Source organism: Zonotrichia leucophrys, chromosome 1 (genome assembly GCF_028769735.1).
Source record: "Zonotrichia leucophrys gambelii isolate GWCS_2022_RI chromosome 1, RI_Zleu_2.0, whole genome shotgun sequence".
Taxonomy (NCBI): Eukaryota; Metazoa; Chordata; class Aves; order Passeriformes; family Passerellidae; genus Zonotrichia; species Zonotrichia leucophrys.
Genome location: NC_088169.1, coordinates 95,841,168 through 95,860,542, shown reverse-complemented (window position 1 = coordinate 95,860,542; position 19,375 = coordinate 95,841,168). Strand labels below are relative to the sequence as shown.

Below are 19,375 nucleotides of genomic sequence, written 5' to 3'. Positions count from 1 at the left end.
TTGTGAAGATATTCTCTTTAGGAACCAGATTCTTACACCCTACTGATACTGGATAGTAGCAAATGCTTTCTGGAAGACAGCAGACCTAATTCATGTGTAAGATAGTAAAAATATGAGAAATTGCTCCTGTATGAGAGAAAGGTCTCTGCAAACATCAAGAGAATTTTTCCTGCACTGGATTTTCCTTTTGCTCAGCCTCCATAGTTTCAAATAGGTTCTTGATTTGGAAGGGACACTCTGCAATATTTGTTAAGAGGATAAGGCAAACTATTAATTGGACAGAAAATATTTTTAATTAGAAAGTCAATGATCATGCTTTTTAAAATCATGCTGTTTCTGGTTTGGTTGGGATTTTTAGGATCTGTGAAAAATTCAACATTATTTATATTTTAGGAAAATTAAACACAACTGAAATCTAACTCTGTTTTTAAAATATGTAATTTGGTTTTAATCAAAGTGTTAGCATAAATGTAAGGAATGTGCTCCATTCTTATCAACCAAAAGCTGAAACTGATAGTAACCAAATGGTGTGGAATGCAGCATGGAAGAGAAATGAAAAAATGAAATAAAAGTCTTGGCAATAAAGTTTTTACAGGACACTTGAAGATACTGTTTTCCCCTCTCTAATAGAGTTCTAACCTCCAAAGTTCATAAATTGAACAAGATAAGAAATGATGGCTAGCTGTAAATGTCTTCAGTCTCTTTACAGAAAAAGATCTGATACTATGTGAATTTTTGAAGTTGAGAGGCATGGAGGACTTTATTTCTTTCCACTTGCAAGCCTGACCAGAAGAAAACCACTAAATAAACAGAAGTTCAAATTAGCTTACTTTCTTATGTGGAAGGAAAATTGTCTTTCCTCACATGTAGCCTTAACCACAAACAGCAGCAGGGCTGTCAAATCAAGTTAATAGAGGAGTAGAGCCAAGCCTGAAAAGGGAGAATCTACTTTTCACTGATTTCTCAGAAATTTTTAGGTCCTTAGACTGAATCAAGTTATATTTTGCTATATTTTGTCTTCCTAAATCTCAGCCAATGCTTCCTGTAGGAAAAATAACTTGCCAAGGGACACATGACAGGATTAGTCCAGCATGTGGAAGCAGTTTAGGCTCATGTTGTCTCAGTGCTTGTGAAGTGTCACAGTGGAGCAGGGCATTAAACTGCTGGTAACAGCACTCCAAAACAATGGATACAAATACAGAGAGCCTCACAGAAATAGCATTCCTAGTCCTGAAGGGATGGTGCCGCAAGAACTGAATGTGAGGCCACACTGCAATAACTTTCTTCCTTTACAGCCGACTGATATACCCTGCGGTTATAACCTTCTGTATAGCGTCTGTGACGTTTCCTCATGGATTTGGGCAGTTCATGGCAGGAGAGGTGAGGCTGGAAAGTGTATTATCAATTCTGTGCAGTTCTTTGGAACGTTATCTCCTTATCCTCCGCCCCAATAACCTTGTGTCAGGGAAAAGGGAAGAACAGTATGGGAGGAGTTTGTACTGAGGAGGCACTATAGGATCTCTGCTACCTCCTTCATAGAAAACTTGAAAAAGGTCCACTCTTCTTAGCAAATAACAAGAAATATGTTACCCTATGTGTAAAAGTAATTATCTCTTCACCTGTATGAGTAAAGTTCTGTCTCTCTTCCTGAAGATTAGAAATGTGAATTAAGTCTCATAGTCGTGAATTCCCATGGTAAAAATCTCCTCCACTTCCTTGTAATAGAGATAGAATATTTACTTCATCTAATGTCATGACTCATACCTCGTTTTTTTGCTGTTTAGTTGATGCCACGGGAAGCCATCAGCACTCTCTTTGATAACTATACCTGGATCAAACACTCTGGGGACACCCAGATCCTAGGGAAATCTGCTGCCTGGATCCATCCTAAAGTCAGCGTCTTTGTCACCATCCTGCTCTTCTTCCTCGTGAAGGTAGGAAGCCCAGCTCACCATAACCCTCCTCCACTCAGACTGAATGCTCTTCCCTTTTGTAAAGCAGTTTGTGAAGTGCCAATGAGGAGTTCCTGGGTATTGAATGAAGCACTACAGCTGCAATGGATTCTATCTTCTGATGAGATGTTTGTCCACCTTGAATGACCAAAGTTATTAGGGAAGAGTTTCCTTTAAAAAGTAGCCTTTTCTGCTCCCTAGGTCATCCTCCTCATGCATCCTGCTGAATGACCTTTGGTGTCCACTGTGTAGTAGCTGGCAGGGAAAACTAAATCAGGAAAGATTTCTCAAGTCCCACAAAAATAAATACTTGACTAACTAAAAAGCCATCAGATAATTTATGTTTGATCTAAATGAAGTCGGATACAGTCTATTTGATATTCCTGACTTCAAATATGGGACAAATAGAAATATGCAAGTGCAATCTACAGCTGTGTGAGGCTCAAGGATTTCTTAGCAGTCCGTCAAAACTTGATGGAGAAGTGCAGCTGGAAACAGTTTTGCTCACTTACCAGAAAGCAACAGCAGATTAAAAATTTTGAGCTGACATGGTCTGTGGAAGTTGCAACTGTTCAGCCCCTGAAAGGATCAGCTGTGTAATTGGCATGGGACAGAGCAAAAAAAAAAAGACATTTGAAAGAAAACATCCTATTCCAATGTTCAAAATAAAAGCAGCAAGAAGGAGGTTTTCCTAAGATGAAAGATAGAGGGATAGATATAGATGGATGGATGGATGGATGGATGGATGGATGGATGGATAGATAGATAGATAGATAGATTAAAAAATATCACAGAATAGGTGCTAATTCTTTTATTATTTACTTATTGCAAAGGGGCAGAAGAGCTGAGGCCACTTGCAATGTCAGTTGAAAATTTCGGTAGATCAAGAGCAGCTATTAATGACTGATTGACACAACTCTTTCCACCCAAAGTAAAACACTCTATCAATTTCTGACAGCTAGTTAAGGGTTCTCCTTCTGTGATAATTCTTATTGCAGTGTACCAAGCAGAAAAGGTCTTGTTTACTTGAAGAAAAGAGGAGAGGAGGAGTGGACTACAGGGTGTGTCTGTCCTGAGTCCATCTGTTTGCCTTTGGAGGAGCTGTACCCTGAGCCACTAGATTCGTTGGCACTGTCCTGCTAACTAAAGGCTTTCTCTACTCACTAGATAACTGCTCTTGATTTTCTTCTGGATAAATTCAGCACTGGGATAGATCACATAAACATGAAACTGCTATTTTGACTCTGGGCAAAGGCCTGGCCTGATTCTCCACTGCAGTATAATCAGTTTTCAGCTGTATTTGGCCACGTTTGGTACTACAAAGACAGAGCTCAATTAGCAGCACTACACCTCCACAGATTTCTGGTCTCTGTAGCCAGGCTGGGCACAGAGTGGGGCAGCAGGAAATGCTACTGCTGCTCAGTAACAACTGCACCCTCTGCCTCTGTTCTAGTTCTGCATGGCTGTTATTGCCACCACGATGCCAATCCCCTGTGGAGGCTTCATGCCTGTTTTCGTATTAGGTGAGTTTCAATTTTGTTTTGCAGCATATTCATCTGACAGGGAGAGAGAATAGGAGAGACACTGCCTACACACCCAGCAGGGTTCATCTGGCATATGAGGAGTCATCACTTGATGTCTATGACAACCTGATTAGCAGTCCATAGACCAGCCTCTGGGTCTCTGCTTTTGACATTAGCTCAACCCCCTGAAACCAAATGCCAAATAGGTAGTCCCTACCCTTTTACATAAGGAAGGCCCCACTTGGGGTCACATGCTGAGCCATGGCCTTCTAATCTCTATGCCTCTTCACTTAATATCCTATAATTAATAGTAGCTGCTCCTTTCCCCCTTGAAAGCCAGCCAGAAGAGATAACTCAAAACTAGTACCCGCAATGTAATCTAACTCCTTTCTTCTGACTGAAATGTGATAACATAAAAAGTTTATTGACTTTTAACTGGTTTTAATTCCAATAACAACAACAAACAATCACAATAATGTGATGCTGATGTTTAGAAAGAGAGGCTATGTTAGACTGAGCTATACAAGCTCTTGACGTTCAGTATTCAGTACCTACAAATGAAATAGGGTGCTCTAAGGACCTCTGAGTTCTGGCAGGCAGCAACTGAACATGAGGCAGTAACCATGCCCTTGCAGTGATGAAGGCTAACAAACACCAGGGCTGTATTAGGAAAAGACCTAAACAGCAATGCAAAGAAATAATTTCTATGCATTCAGCATTTTGGATACAATTCTGGAACACTGTGCTGTTTTGTGTCCACCAGTCCAAGAGATCCTTGCAGACTTGTAACCTGTCTGAACAAGACATGGGTGACTCCATGTAACTTCGAAATCAGCCCCTTTATGTGCAGGGGTCAGAACAAGACTTCCTGAAGTCCCTTCCCACAAAAACTCTTCTGTCAGCTGGGATTCTAATGCTTATACATTCACAGCATGAGAGTCTAAAGGGCCTCAACTGTGATCTGGACTGACATTGTACGCGGCCTGAAAATATGTCCTCCAGCCTGGGAATCACAGCTACTGCTGTGCCTGGGGTGCCCAAGTGAATGAACGAGTGGTCAGCTGTATTTAACAATCTTAGTACCCTTTTTTCCTCTTTTAGTCTAACTTCTGTATTTTATAACTGAGAACTACTCTTTAGTTTTCCGTGTCATTTTAATGTAAGCTTTGGCTTCGTTTCTGTTAGAAAATATCCAAGTGATTGCACAGCACAGACTGGATGTTCCTCAAATGTTAACTCCATAACTGTCAGTGATATTTTTCAGGTGCTGCATTTGGACGTCTCATTGGGGAAATCATGGCATCACTTTTTCCCAACGGGATCCTCTTTGATGACATTCTCTACCAAATCTTACCTGGAGGGTATGCTGTCATTGGTGAGCCTCCACACCTTCCTTTTTCCTCACCTGGTCCCACTGCTGTAATTTTCCTGATTGACATGACATGCTGTTTCTATATGACAGTCTTCTTCTCTCCCTATTCCTTCTCCTACCTGGGAAAGGTGCAGCAGCTCTGACAGGAGCAGTGAGCCACACTGTCTCCACCGCTGTCATCTGCTTTGAGCTGACGGGTCAAATCTCTCACATCCTGCCCATGATGGTGGCTGTCATCCTTGCCAACATGGTGGCCCAGAGTTTGCAGCCCAGCCTCTATGACAGCATCATCCAGGTGAAGAAGTTGCCCTACCTGCCAGACCTGGGCTGGAATCACATAAGGTATAGTAGCAAAACAGGCAAGGAAATAAAGCAGGAGAGGGTTAAGACAACAGGGGAATAAAAGGTTATGGAAAGGGTCCAGTACTACAAAGGAATTAAGAAGGCACAATAGGCCTGCAGTAAGAAAAAAACAAGTGTTGGAGTAGAATTAGGTTTCATACACAAAAATGGAGAAAAGTCCTCTTCTTTTTTTCACTGAAAGCACAAGTTTGAATGACCTGCAATGTTACTGAATTTGTATTAATACTTCCAAGTTGCTTCATCTTAAAAATTTAAAATTCAGGAGTCTCATTTATCTAAATTCAGTGGAGTTTGGATATTTTTCTCCAGCAAATGAACAAATGTTTGAAATACTTTATTTGGATATTTTGCTTGAAGCAAAACTCAGTTATTCCTATAAACATCTTCCCCTCACTAGTATATATCATACACATGGGTATGCATATAAAAACCATCTATACATACATGTTTACATGTGTGTATTTTATGGTGAGGGGTAACGGAGGGAAATACAACTGTAATGGAAATCCAGTTAATCTGTATTTATCCTCTTGGAAAGTCCTCTGGTTACTCTCACAGAAGATCATTTGGCAGCTGTATTTGGAGCACTTTTTAAAAAGTAGTCATTTGGGTATTTCTTTAGAGAATTTATGTGGTTGGCATTTTAATATGCTAACTCTTTCTCTTATCCTCCCCAAATTCACAGCAAATACAATATCTTTGTTGAGGATATTATGGTCCAAGATGTGAAATTTGTTTCCTCCAACTGTAAATACCGAGACTTGCAGGAGGTACTCCAAAGCACCACAGTGAAATCTTTGCCTTTGGTGGACTCGCCAGGTAGGCAATGTGGAGAAACTGGTCCTTCCTGAAGACTGTTTCAGCTTGAAGAAACTAGCTTCCAAATTACATGGTGTGAAGCAGGCAGGGTGACCTACCACATTAAAAAAAATCCTAAAAATCTCCCACTGTGGATGATGTATGGCAGACAGCTGTTCAGCTGGCCAGACAGGGAAGCTGGAGTGTGGGCAGTGAAGCAGATCCAGCACGTAAGGGAGGTGTGTGGGAAGTCTCCAGACTGAACTGTGATAACAGGGCCCTCCTGGGATCGTGCATGAGCCAAGAGCATGCGTGGGGTGGCACAGCTCAGGACAGCAAGGCCCGTTCCCACAGCCCCACAGCCTAGGAGCCCCACAGGGCGGTCAGTGACTCTGGTACAGAACTAGGCAGTACAAGCCTGAGCACCTGGAAGAGGCTGGAAGGAGGAAGGGGTGATGTGTGGAAGGGCACCTTCAAACCACCTGGAGGTGGTTTAATGGCTTGCCTGCTCTGTGTTGTGCAGAGTCCATGATCCTGCTGGGGTCTGTAGAGCGGTCGGAGCTGCAGGCTCTCCTCCAGGCCCACATCAGCCCAGAGCGGCGGCGGCTCCTCAACAGAGAAAGGCAGCAGAAGCTGAACGAGGCGCCCTACGATGGACCCTGGGCAAACCTGCCCAAGCTGAAGCACGAATCTTTTGCTTATGTCGATGAGGATGAGGATACAGAGGAGAAGGGAGAGGTGAGGGAGGGAAGTGGACAGACTGCAATGTAGAGACTGCTTAGAAGCAGTTAGGCGCTTGGAAAGGCTGAGAAATAAATGGCACAAGGTGGACTTTATTTTCTCTCCTTTCTCTAACAGCTGCCTCGGCCCCCAAGTCCCACTCCCAGTTACCCAGAGGAGCCAAATGGCCCAACAAGTCCTCTAAAACAAATGCCTGAAACCTTGGAGCCCCAGCAGCACCCAGGTATGGTAACTTCTGTCATGGCTCAACCACATCCTAGCCAGCTTGGGGAAGCTGTGTGTACCTGCCTGTGTGAGGGGCTGGCTTCCCAGAGACTGAGGAGGGGCTTTCTCTGCTGTTCCTGAAGGACACTTTGTTAGTGCACCCCAACATCGGTGTAATGTACCTGGAGATACCTTCTTTTGTGATCGCTCAGGCAGCACAGAATAATTAAGCCCACTAAGGATGGACACTCTCTGTCTTCCAACACTCCATTGTTTGCAATAACAGCTCTTTGGACATTTTCTGTAGAGTGTGCATAGAATGGTCCCATCTTTGGCTCCTTCACTACGTGAGTGAATCTCCCCGGGGAAAGCAGCCTGAGAGCTAAACATGTTTTGCACTAAGTTTTTGAGTAACTTAGGCTGTTACTCAGCCATCTCCAAAACTGAACGTCTCCTCCCTTGGACACACATCTCTTTGGTTCAGCTGCATCAATGTGATGGACAAACATTGATGTATTGTGCTCTTCTGTGTCACACCCCAGCTCTGTATTAACTTTGCTTTCAAGACTGTACTCATAGCTCATTGCTGATTTATTTTTCATGTATATGTGATGCAGGATGGTGGGTTGTTTTTATCCTTTATGCATCCTGAAATATGCAGAGAGTGAGTAAGCACAGAGATGTAGCCCAGTACAGAGGATAGGGCTTTAGCTCATGCTTTTAGGCACCCAAGTGTTACATGTAATAGAGCATATAGCACATTAACATTAACACATGAGGGGTTCATTAACACCCCTCATGTGTGACTAAAACTTTAAGGCATAGAAAAATCCACTTTATGCTTCCAGAGCAGGGAAGTGGTAGGGTAGCCATCCATCTATCCTACCAAAGCAGAAAAAGAACCACATAAACCACATATGAAAACAAGGACAGTGCGCGAAACATTTTACGTGAAGCTAGAACTGGGTGACCCAGGAATGACAAAGGAAGTGGAACAAGAATGAATTCATGAGACCTTGCTTTTCTTTTTTTTAGTTTGGCTCACAGCTGTCACTGTTTCTGACCAAACTTCCTCCACAGCCTTGCTCACAACAGCACCAGGCCCTGTATCCTCCTCTTTGCTGACTCCTTGGCTGGGAGTATAATTCTGGTCTTTTGTATTCCCATTATTCCACTTCTGGCAGAACGCATGGACTCCTCATCCCCTGGCACCTGTCACATCCAGTTTGTTGAAACATTTTGTTGCATGGTAATATTCATTCTGGAATGTCCCAGACACCATCTTTCAAACTGAATGCCAGACTGTGACCAGCCCAGCTCTATCATGTCCCTCATACATAGCATTTCTCAGCCTGCCTTGGCTAAGAGGATGCATTAGGTGTGGGGCTTTGTATTTTTGCCTCTCATTTGTCCTTCTCTTTTATCCACATGTTTGTTCTCATCCTTCAGGCAGTTTCAGGAGTCTGAGGAAACTGATCCAGCAGCTCTTGTGCCATTGCAGCCGTCCACATGAAACAGAGAGCACCATCCAGGTTAGGGCTACACAGAGCCTGGTAGTACCCCGAAGAGGGAAGGGAATGCAGTGGAACTAGAAACTACTACTTGAGACATTCAGCATTTGGCTAAAGCATGGACACAGTTATGGTCCTGAACTCTGACAGCATCAGTGGGGAACTCCCCCCAAGGAGAAAGGGTGTGATTACTGTAAAGGAGTGTGCATCTTCCTAAAGAGTCACCTGTGCTCAGGTCTCAGGCTACCATCATGATTGAGTTTGGGCATCTTTTCTCAGTGATAAAAATTAATGATATTTTGGCTAACATGCAATAAAATGCAGTTCAATTCCATTTGGCAAACAGTTTTTGACAGACGGAGAAAAATGAAAAAAAAAAGCTTTTGGCTCTTGCCATGTTAAACTTGCCCTTGGTTATCTGACACATCTGCACAGGGTTTGGGGATAACAGAGAGAGATTATGGGAGACCCATCCACTCCAGGGCAGTGGTTGGACCCTATGTGGGATATCCTGAGAGTATCTAAATCAGTATTAGGTGGCCATATTTAGGCACCTGAGTTGCTCCAGCAGAACTCCATGGTGAATTGTCATTGGCAAGGGAAGCACAGCAAGGGCAGAGCACACCGTATAATGGATGAGTATAAAGAAAATCTAAGCACTTGGAAAATCTAATACACCATTTGGAACAAAAAGGGGACCACATGGGGTGAGGAGGCTGTGCAGATTTTCCCTTTCTGTACTCTGTGAAACTGTGGGCTCTTTGGCTGTCCTGAACAGTGTTTTCTCCTACAGGAGCCAGTGGAAGTCATTGAGACAATGACACCAGAAGAGGTAAGACGAGGTGCAGAAATGGAGTGAGGTCATGTGAGTGCTCCTTGTACCCATTTCCTATCACTTGCAATACTCCAGGAACCTCAGTGACTGGCAGATAAAGCCATAGCCAAAGTAAATTTCTGCTTGGAGTGGTACAGTGGGCAAGTCTCACCCATAAGAGAAGAGATTGGCTAGATGTGCTGGTAAGACTGACTAATCTGATCTAGCTTTGAAGTCAGCCCTGCTGAAGCAGGGTTTTGGACTAGAGGCCTCCACAGTTGCCCCCTCATCTAAATCCTTGTGGGCCCACATTGTTCCTTCATTTCTTACACAATGGATCAATCATCTTGCAACAACAAGGGGAAGATGTACTCAGAAAGGAAAGCTAAAGATGTTCACTCCCTCTTTAAGAAGGAAAAAACAAAACCCCATCTTCTCAGAAAATCTCTGAATTGCCCTGTTTCCACAGGGACTTGACATCTGGCAAGAAAGGGACAGAGGGGTGAGATATAATGGACAAGATGAATGCTGTACATAGGAAGGAAGAAGCATTAACAGGAGGAGGGGACAGGTTTGGGTACACAAGACAGCAATGCTGCAGGTAGCTGTAAGAGTGGCTCCCCTTCTTTCCTGTGTCAGATAGATGCCTGGGAACAGGAGGAGCTGGACAAGAACGTGTGCTTTGACAGCTGCCGCGTAGATCCCTCCCCTTTCCAGCTGGTGGAGAGAACCTCCCTGCACAAGGTGAGTGCAGATGTCTTCCTGAGGCATACATCACTTTTCTCCACTCATTCCAAGTCCAGTCTATGACTTATTTCTTCTCCTTGTCTTCACCTACAACTACTATCACCACTCACTTTCACATCGAGCTACAGAAGTGAGCTTGTTCCTGTAATCTCCCGTGTGTATCTCCAATCTGCTGCAAAATGAAAGCCTTTGTGATAAGAAGTCTGAGTCCATTTATTAAAAAAGCTTTTGGACAAAAAAAAAGTCTGCTACATTAACAGCAGCACTGTGTGCCTTGCTGCTGGGGCATTCCACTGAGATTGACAGTCTGCCCTGTCATTGTGCAGCACTGGAATGAGCACTCCTGGATTTCTCAGGGTGTTTCTCAGAGGGCCTTCAGAAACCCTCTACTCATCTGCCTGTGTCACAGGCTCTTCATGGAACTGAAGCACAAGGAAAGAGGAAGCTGGATCATGCAGCACCTAGAGTCAGCATAGGATGACTGGGGAGCAAAGCAATCATTGTATGTCAAGAGGAAGGTAGGACTGGGCATTCATTCAGTGGAAAGCAGTCTACTGAAGCAAAAGTGCATAGTGCATGCTTTTATCAATATTTGATGTGACTAGTCAGCATAGACCTTGTACTAAATTAATGAATTACTGTTAAGATCTCAGCCTTGAGCAAAACAAGAATAAGCTAGCATATAGTTCAGATGAGTTTTCTGAAGGGGTAGGTGAAGTAACCTGAAAACCACTAGCATATATCTTTGAGAACATAAGCTTACAAAAAATATACTTGAAGGCTGATCATGGGAAAGTTTCATACCTGTCATACAAAAGAGCAAGTGAGAAACTCTGAAATAACAGACAAATCAACTTAACTTGGATGCACAAAAAAACCCCCAAAACTACCCAGGAATAATAAATAATCAAACCATGTGAAATATGCACAGTTAGAGCTAAATGTGAGACTACTGACAATGAAAAGAATACCACAATTTATCATGACCAAGCTATATTTAACCAGGTTTTCTTTTCTTTGGTTTTCTTTTACTTTAGAGTAAAATGTCTTATTCTTGAGAAATCAGATTTTTCCTAGTTTACACTTGAACATGACATTCAGTTTCTCATATGATACTAAAAAAAAAGGTCAAACACTAGCTGTGAAGAATGATTTCATGGTAAAGGCCACAGGTAAAGTCCAGCTAGAGCTCAGCTTCAAGAACCTGGAGGTTGGAAATGTACCAGAGATGAGGACTGAGAATGTGGAAAGTTTTAGAAACCCTGATCTGTGAATAATAGTAAAATAATGGGGTATATTTAGGCTGAAGAAAAGAAGACTGACAACAGTGTGATATCTGTCCTTTCAAGGAGACTTTGTAAGAGAAAAAGAATAACTTGTTTTCAGTGTTCTCACTGCACTGGATAAGCAGCAACAAGTTTTAGCTTTCACAGAAAATATTCTGGGACAGGAAAAAAGAAATCCTTCATTGATAAGGAAAGCACTGCAATAAATAGCCTAAGCTGCTTTTGACTTTACATATTACTATATGGTAGTTCAGTTTCCAGCACCAAAATGAAACAGGATCTGCACAGGTCTCCAAATGCACAACACAGGGTGTTGTATGTGAATCTCCACCAGCTGCAGGACTAGAATGACCTTGAGAATGTGCTCTCCATCATCAGCACAGTCCCAACTACAGCTGCACAGCAGAAGGAGCAAAGAGCAGCATTTGGCAGATACAAAAGGGCAAGAAGGGAAGACATAATTTCTCACTGGGATAACTGCAGTCTTGTGTCTTTGTGACTGCCATTTCTAAATCCTGAGTCCCAGCTCTAGCATCAAGTTCTGTGTTGCCCATTTCCAAAGCCTCTGAGATGGTCTTTTGTGGTTTTGCTCCTAGACACACACATTGTTCTCACTGCTGGGCCTCAGCCATGCCTACGTAACCAGCATGGGGAAGCTGAGGGGAGTGCTGGCTTTGGAAGAGGTGAGTACACATCCTCTGCCATCCTCCTAAAGAACAGAAAGTGTCCTGTGGATCACTGCAGTAACTCCCAGGTGCAGCAGGTTCCAGCTGGGAATATATATAACTGCAAGTGCTACATTTCCAGTCCAGTGTTGAATTCTGAGTCTGCTATTTGGAAGCCATGTAAAGGAATGGATGACTGCATTTCAGAGGAGGCAGCAGGTGCTGTTTACAGGGATGTTAACAGGTTCATCTTTTGCATGAGTGCAGGCTTAACAGCCATTCTTAACTGAGTGGCTATTACTGCTTCTGAAAGAGGTATGAAATTTGTTGTTTACCATGGAATTTTTCATGACATCACCAGTGTAAAAGATGATCTCCACAGGCCCCAGAGGCAGAGCTGTGACTCTATTTATGATCCCTTTACCCTGGGGAATAGATGAACTTCTGCTGGGTAGGGCTGGGCTGGCCTCCCTTTCACGTTTTTTATTTCTGAAGTGTTTCTCTTATTTCAGCTCCAGAAGGCAATAGAGGGTTCCACCCGCTCTGGGGTCCGTCTCCGACCTCCCCTTGCCAGTTTCCGTGACATCAGCCGGACCTCCAGCACCGCCAAGGCCGGGCAGGGTGCGCAGGCGTGGGGCCGGGAGGACACCGGCACGGTGGCAGCAGAGGAGGCAGCAAACCTGGGCACCGAGAGCCCTCTGCCCCCCTGCTCACACTCCCCCCAGCCCTCACACTCACAGGAAGAGGGGGAAGTCCCCAGCTCCGCTTATGCCACAGATACCGAGTTGGAAGAGATGGAGCTAACAGGGCGAGTTGCTGAAAACATCTCAGACATCCTCAAGGACATAAACCTACGTACCACTGACCTGGATGAAGATGAAGATGAGGATGAGGATGTTCCCCTATAGCTGGTGTGAGGGTAGCAGTCCATCACACTCTTCAGTGAGCCAGTCTTCTTGCGTTTGCTCCTCCAGGAGAAGCTTTTGGATGTTCTTTGCAATCCCCACAGAGGAACGATTCAGCTGGGAGGAGGGACATCAGACTGACCTTTTCTTTTGATGCTTTCCCTCTGGGCAGGCTGTTGGGCTGCTGGACTATTGGGGCATGTGCAGTGTCAGATGTGGACAGCAAGGAGCCTGGGTGCAGGCAGAGCCCACTGTAACAGGACATGGATACTGCTGACACAGCCTGGATGCCCTGGGTCAATCTGCCATGTGGAAAGGGGAGGAGGATCAGCTCTCACTCCCCACTGATGCCATCCTTCCAGCCACACCAGGCCTGCACACAGCAGTGTACCACAGCCAGACCTCCAGCCTAGAAGCATACTGCTGCTTCTGACTGCCACCCTGTCCACGCTGCTGCAGCTCCTTTTCACTGGCTCTTATCTTGCGCCCCTCCCAAACATTCCCATGTAGAACATTTTTATTCTTTCTCAATTTTTACTCTGGGATTTTCCTGGATGGGGATGCAGTTAGGAGCTCCTCCTCTGTCCTATAGCTGAGCCATGCCCTAAAAACAGATGGGAGGAAAGTATTTGGTGTATGTCTCATGTCTTGAATTCAGCCAAGGCTTAAGAAAACACTGGAAGGGAAAAAAGCGTCTTTGTTTTCCCATCATCTCTGAAATTTTAAAACAGAATGGGAAAATCTTAAGTGAGGGCATCCTCAGTGCTGGGGGAAGAGGAGTAAAACAGCATGTATGTACCTATATTTCAAAAAATGTTTGTCTCTCTGAATCACTGTTCACAATTTTCCACAGTTATAGTCTTAAAATATAAGAACTCAAGAAAAAAAAGTAATTATGGAGTGTTAGCAGGCTGCCAAGAAATACAGCAGAGGGAAGACACATTTTCTACACTTTGAAAACAGGTTTCTTTCTGAAAACTCCTGCTCTCTTTTCCTGGTAATTCTACCCTGCCTACTTTCCACATATTTCTGCATACCTCAGATCTGAGAATTCCAGCTCTCACTTTTGCCAGCTTGTCTCTGTTGTGACTAACAGCAGAGACCTCAACCCTTGTCTGCAACATCCCTCTCTATTCCAGTTCTAAATCTGGAGCAGATCTGCGTCTTGCAAAAAGATGTCTTGTCAGTTCGTGTCATGCATGCAAAACCTTGGCATCCAAAGGTAAGGTGCTGCTTTGTTTAATTCACCGCTCTTGTGAGGTTTTCTCAGTAAACAGGCAAAAGCAAATTCTGTGTATTCTGCAGCTTCTTCTAACAGTCTACATCTTTTTCTACCATATTTTTGGTGTCTCATACCACTCAGATGCAGCCCCAAGCAGTCTATTAGATGTGTTTCCACTTATCAGCAACAGAGAAGAAATCCAGGCTCTGAAAATACATTCTTGGGGATAATCTCATTCCCCTACCTGACATTAGTAAAGCATTATCTAACTTAGACTGACCAGTTCTACTTTAACACGTGATTTTCCATAAGCCATCTCAGGAGCAAGTGAAAAATACCATTACTTCTAACCCAGTCACCAAAGGAAAATTCCCTCCTGGCTTTAATTCCAAGGATTGACCTTGCACCAATTGCTCTCTGATGATGCTTATGGGTGGGAGAGTCTGTGACAAACTTACAGTAAAAGGAAATCTTCCCTGCTAGTCTCTTGCAGAGAGAGAAATTTATTCCTGCTGTCTGGAGCTCAGAGCCCACCAGGTCTGTTCTGTTTCAGGCACAAGATCACCCTTGATGAGCTAACTGGGGACAGCCCTTCCCGCCTTAATGATGTGCTCCAGGAGCCAGCCAGTCCTTGTGAGGAGACAGTGGTGATCTGAGGCCCTTGCACACAACAGCTGCTTGGCTCCACCAGAGGGGCACCTTTGTGTCTGCCAGGCACGAGCACTGCCTCCCCACTATCTTTGTGTCACCTTCTGCTGCCTGCAGGAAAGAGGCAAAACAACTGCTGCTTTGTTTTTTTCCTCAGGGAATTGTGATAGTCCCTTATATAAGCAGAGGAAAAAGGACATTCCTTTCACAAAAGTATAAATATTCAGTGAGTGACAACACCGAGATCTGAGGGTGCAGGCACACCTAAGAAGGATGAGTTTCTCCAAGTCATCCCCAGCCTTACTGTGCAGGCTTCTATTTTACAGCTTAAGCACAGGCTTCCACTGAGACAGATGAGACAAGGAGAAACTTTGAGGCTGGAGTCAGCACACCTCCCCCTCCTCTCTCCTGCATGCAGAGATATGCTCTGCTCCAGTCCCACACTTCTCCTACAGTGTGTTACAGAAGAACTGGGATGTGAGTTGCTGAGAAAGCAGATGGGAGTCTAAATCAAAGCCAGTGAGTGTGTGAGTCATGACAGACAGATTGTGAGCTGGGGGAGATGAAGCTGGAACAAAAAATGAAGCACATGGAGAGGCCTGGGGAGTGAAACACTGGCTAACCTGGAAAGCTTCCTGAGGCTCATCACTTGAGATTGCAGGAGAACACACGTGTGCCCACACATGTGGAACACACAGGTTCCTCTCCACTCCTGTTGCCTTGAGCTGTCCCTGGCTTACTGCGAGGAGCAGGATTGCTCTCTGGGGGGAGCTGAAAGGTGGCTGTCACTGCTGCTCTTTGTGGACACTACTCAAGATCCATTCCAGGTATTGCCTCCACACATGGAACAGAAGCAGCATCCATCTGCACCATTTTCTCACCTTTACTCATACATGAAAATGTGTAAGGAGCCAGGATGGGACAAAAAACACTCTGCAAAGATGGTTTGCAAAGGCTGAAGTTGTTTCCATTTCCATCCTATCAATAAAATCTTCACTGAGCTGATGCCAAGTACATTAATAGGTGCAAAATGTGCAGTAAAATAATACTAAGCCTACCTTTGTCAAGGGAACTTTAGGCTTGTGCACTCTCAGGCTATCCCACTACACCCCCTCAAAGTTTAAGCTTGAAACCTTTGTCCAGCAAACAGTCACACTGATCTGTCACTCTAAAGCCTGCATCTCCCATCCTATCCAAACAGTACAGATTTGATAAGCTACAGGGAAAAACCTTTTTTTCTCAACCCAAAATATCCCCAGAATTTGTATCAGCTAAGAGGTCTTCCCATCCAGAAATTCACATCTAGCAAAAAACTGAACTTTTCCTTCGCACTTAAGGGTGAAAGCAGAGTCTTGTTTTTAAATGCATCAATATGAAGAATTGAAAAAATAGGGAAGACTTAAGGTTGGTAAGACAACAAGTGGGGCTTTAGATAGGTGTGACACAGCTAAGAGACTTGGCCATGAGCCAAATAAAGGAGAAACACATGGGGATGAACTACTGAACAACGAGAAAGATTTGCCTCAAAAAAGTAACATTTTTGATTGCCATTTGAGACTAAAGAAATTCTAGTTTTTTAAGCCTATGGACAAAAACAATTAGTAGAGGCAGAAACAGAGAGACAGATAGAGTCCATAAAAACAACATCCCCTTCTGCCCAGTTATGCAGATACTGTATAGAAGTGTGTGTTTTGTGGCCTAAGAGTAAAAGACCAGCAAAAACCAGCTCAGCAGGAGAAAATCCCTCTTTACCAAATTAGTCCAAACCCAGGAAGGGTATAATTAGAAACACACTATTAAAAATACAGTCACAGCAAGCACTAAGTTGCTCATTGCCACATAAGCAGATACCTGGCACAGCTTTTATAAAAATATAATCAACACTAGAGACCAATAATTAAAATTTACATATAAAAGCCATGCCTGAGCATTAGGGTTAGGGTCTTAAGACGTGATGCAAAACTTTTTAATGCTGTGTTTGTGGGAGACAAGCTTCAACTGGTCCTGACTGTGAGCCACAGGCTGTTCTTGTGTGTCGTCCCAGCCACTGGACAGACAAGCCTGTGCACGTGCACTCAGGCACACACACAACATCACCTCTGTCAAATCACGGCTGTGCAGTAGCAGAAAACTCTTCAACTCAGTTTCCTGTGCCTTGAGGCACATCCCTCCTTCCCTCAGCTTGCTGGATGGCACCAAGTCCCAGTGCAGCTTCACTGTAAGACAAACAAGAGTGCTGCAGACACTGCTGGGATTGGTGCGATGGCTACATGAGGTAGAGTCTCACCCAAACCTGTTGCTAGTCCAAGCACTGGACTTTCAAATGAGCATTTGCTCCCATCCCAGCCTTTTCAGTGTGCTGCTAGTGCAAACATCTTGTGCTGTGTAGTAAAACTAGTCACAGAAACATATCTGACTTGAAGAATTGCACCTGATATGGAGGACAATGTCCAGCTGAGGAAAAATCCAATACCACATTCATAAATGAAAAGAATGCAGAGAAATGAAAATGTGAATTGCCTACTTTAGAGGAACAACAAGCTAAGTACTGCTAGTATCTAAACCTTTACTGAATAGCTACTCAGTTGGAAGAACAGAAGGGAAAGCTACAAGGCATACTGAGATATACTCAGAATTAAAGCCACATAAACTCAAGGTAGAAGCTTTTCAGTTTTTCCCACACAGAAACAAATGCAAAAGACAGTAATGGAAAGTTTATGAGAAACACATTTGAAATGTAAAAAAAAAAAAAATCTGCTTTTTTCTCCCCCCTTAAAGTTCCATAGTGCACTTAAGCAAACAGGCTGTGAAAAGAAATGGGAGCCAAGATGGCTGGACTGTGACCAAACATGTCACAGAATCCTATGCTTAACTCAAACTGGCAATTTCTCTGGCACAGAAGATAAGATCTGTCTGAGAACCATGCAGAAAGTACCCTTGCAGCTGGCAAAATGCAGATCCAGTGAGGTGTACAGCAAGAGTGCTCGTATGCCCTTTTTAGTTACCCTTCTCATTAATCACTTAGAAATAACACATGAGGTATTGTAAAACAGCAATGTGAGAGAAACATATGGCAGGTTTGCCATCTAGTCTAAACAAAGAAATAAGCAGAAAGTGGAGATGAGAGCCTCAGGCAGATAGCATACAATAAGGTTCATGCTGGGGCTAAACAGCTAAATCCAGAGAAGATGAACAGAATTGAGGGGTAAGCCTAATCTGGTATGATGACAAAAGAGTTCTTTTATATGAAACATTCAGCAGCTGGACAGCATCTTCGCAGCACAATGTGAAATTAAGGAAAAAATATGTTTTTCCAATGCAGAGGTATAACTTCCAGGACCAGAGACATTTTGTTTTCCCAGGGACTCAAGTCTTAAACATATGTGGAATAACTGATTTCATTTGACAGACTACATTTCAAAAACAAAGTAGTTCAGAGGCCATTTGGAAAAGAAAAAAAACCAACAAAATCCACAACATCAACCACATCAACAACAAAAACCAAAATAAACAAAAACCACACACAAAACCAGGAGAGAGCACAGGGGAGACTTACAAGGATTGACAAAAATAAAATTAAAAAAAAAACAAAAAAACAAAAAACCCAAAAAACAACGAATAAAAACCTAAAGCAGTTAAGTAAGTGTGTCTTATGCAAGTCACAATTAATTCTATGAATGTAGTTATGCAGACATACATACCAAGTGGTGGGTGGCAATCTATTTGGTATCAAAAGCAGGTAAACTGGAAAGAAGCAAATTAAATTCAAATAGAACACAGAAGGCAAAAATCAGTGCAATAGCCCTGGCTGTAAAATATGCTATGCCTTGAGCAGGGCAAGAAACACTGCTTAGCTCCTGGAAGAAACAGAGTCTGAAAAGCACACATATCTTGACAAGGAAATAATACTTTTTATGGCTGGAATTTATAAGTCTCACATGGCAAACAAACTATGGCAAATAAGCTACTGGATCTACCTCATGTCCTGCATCAGAAGCAGATGACACAACAATGCTGGAAGTGCAGAGATGTTTCCTTCCCTCTGGGTGGACCAATTCCCCAGTCTGCTATGAGGACAGCGAGCTGAGAAGCATTTAAAATTGAAATGTGAACCCAGAGTCGTGCTACCCAATGTCAGTGCCTTTTACAACTGAAGCATCAGACACCTTTCTGTGTCCTAATGGGCAGTTGTGAAATTTCTGTCCAACTCTGAGTCAGATGTGTCTGCATCTCACCAGTTTTGGGACAAATCTTGTATGTATCACCTGGAAAACGCTTATTCAGTAGAACAGGAAAACCCACTCTGTGCTAAAGTTGAGGATTGTGGTGATGTGATGCTTTCTATCCTCAAATCTGGCCTAGGATTCATGTCCTGGTAGTCATAGACACACATCAGATTTTAGCCCAGTATAGTCAAACATGTGATGCTCTTTCTTAAGAAATCAGATAAATCAGAGAAATCAGATACTTCCTACTCCGGGGTGCTTCTCCAAGCCACCATAGATCCTTTTCAATGTGCTCCATCAGACTGCCTCCTTGAAACCCACCCCTCTTCCTAGGATCCTCCTTCCTGAGACGCAAGTCCCCTGGAACCAGTCCCACAGAAATAAAACACTTCCACCAG

At 43.5% G+C, this 19,375-nt stretch overlaps 1 protein-coding gene across 1 annotated transcript in view; it reads left to right on the top strand.

Moving 5' to 3' along the window:
* The window catches only part of CLCN1 (chloride voltage-gated channel 1), a 38,817-nt gene extending 22,556 nt beyond the window's left edge, over window positions 1-16,261 (top strand). The window contains exons 11-23 of the mRNA XM_064701459.1: window positions 1,296-1,380; window positions 1,785-1,934; window positions 3,406-3,475; window positions 4,740-4,850; window positions 4,976-5,189; window positions 5,896-6,029; window positions 6,532-6,746; window positions 6,867-6,972; window positions 8,403-8,485; window positions 9,258-9,296; window positions 9,918-10,022; window positions 11,908-11,994; window positions 12,489-16,261. Coding sequence (XP_064557529.1) covers window positions 1,296-1,380; window positions 1,785-1,934; window positions 3,406-3,475; window positions 4,740-4,850; window positions 4,976-5,189; window positions 5,896-6,029; window positions 6,532-6,746; window positions 6,867-6,972; window positions 8,403-8,485; window positions 9,258-9,296; window positions 9,918-10,022; window positions 11,908-11,994; window positions 12,489-12,884 — 1,795 coding nt within the window. The 3' untranslated portion in view covers window positions 12,885-16,261. The remainder of the gene's footprint in view (window positions 1-1,295; window positions 1,381-1,784; window positions 1,935-3,405; window positions 3,476-4,739; window positions 4,851-4,975; window positions 5,190-5,895; window positions 6,030-6,531; window positions 6,747-6,866; window positions 6,973-8,402; window positions 8,486-9,257; window positions 9,297-9,917; window positions 10,023-11,907; window positions 11,995-12,488) is intronic.
* Window positions 16,262-19,375: the final 3,114 nt, after the last annotated feature.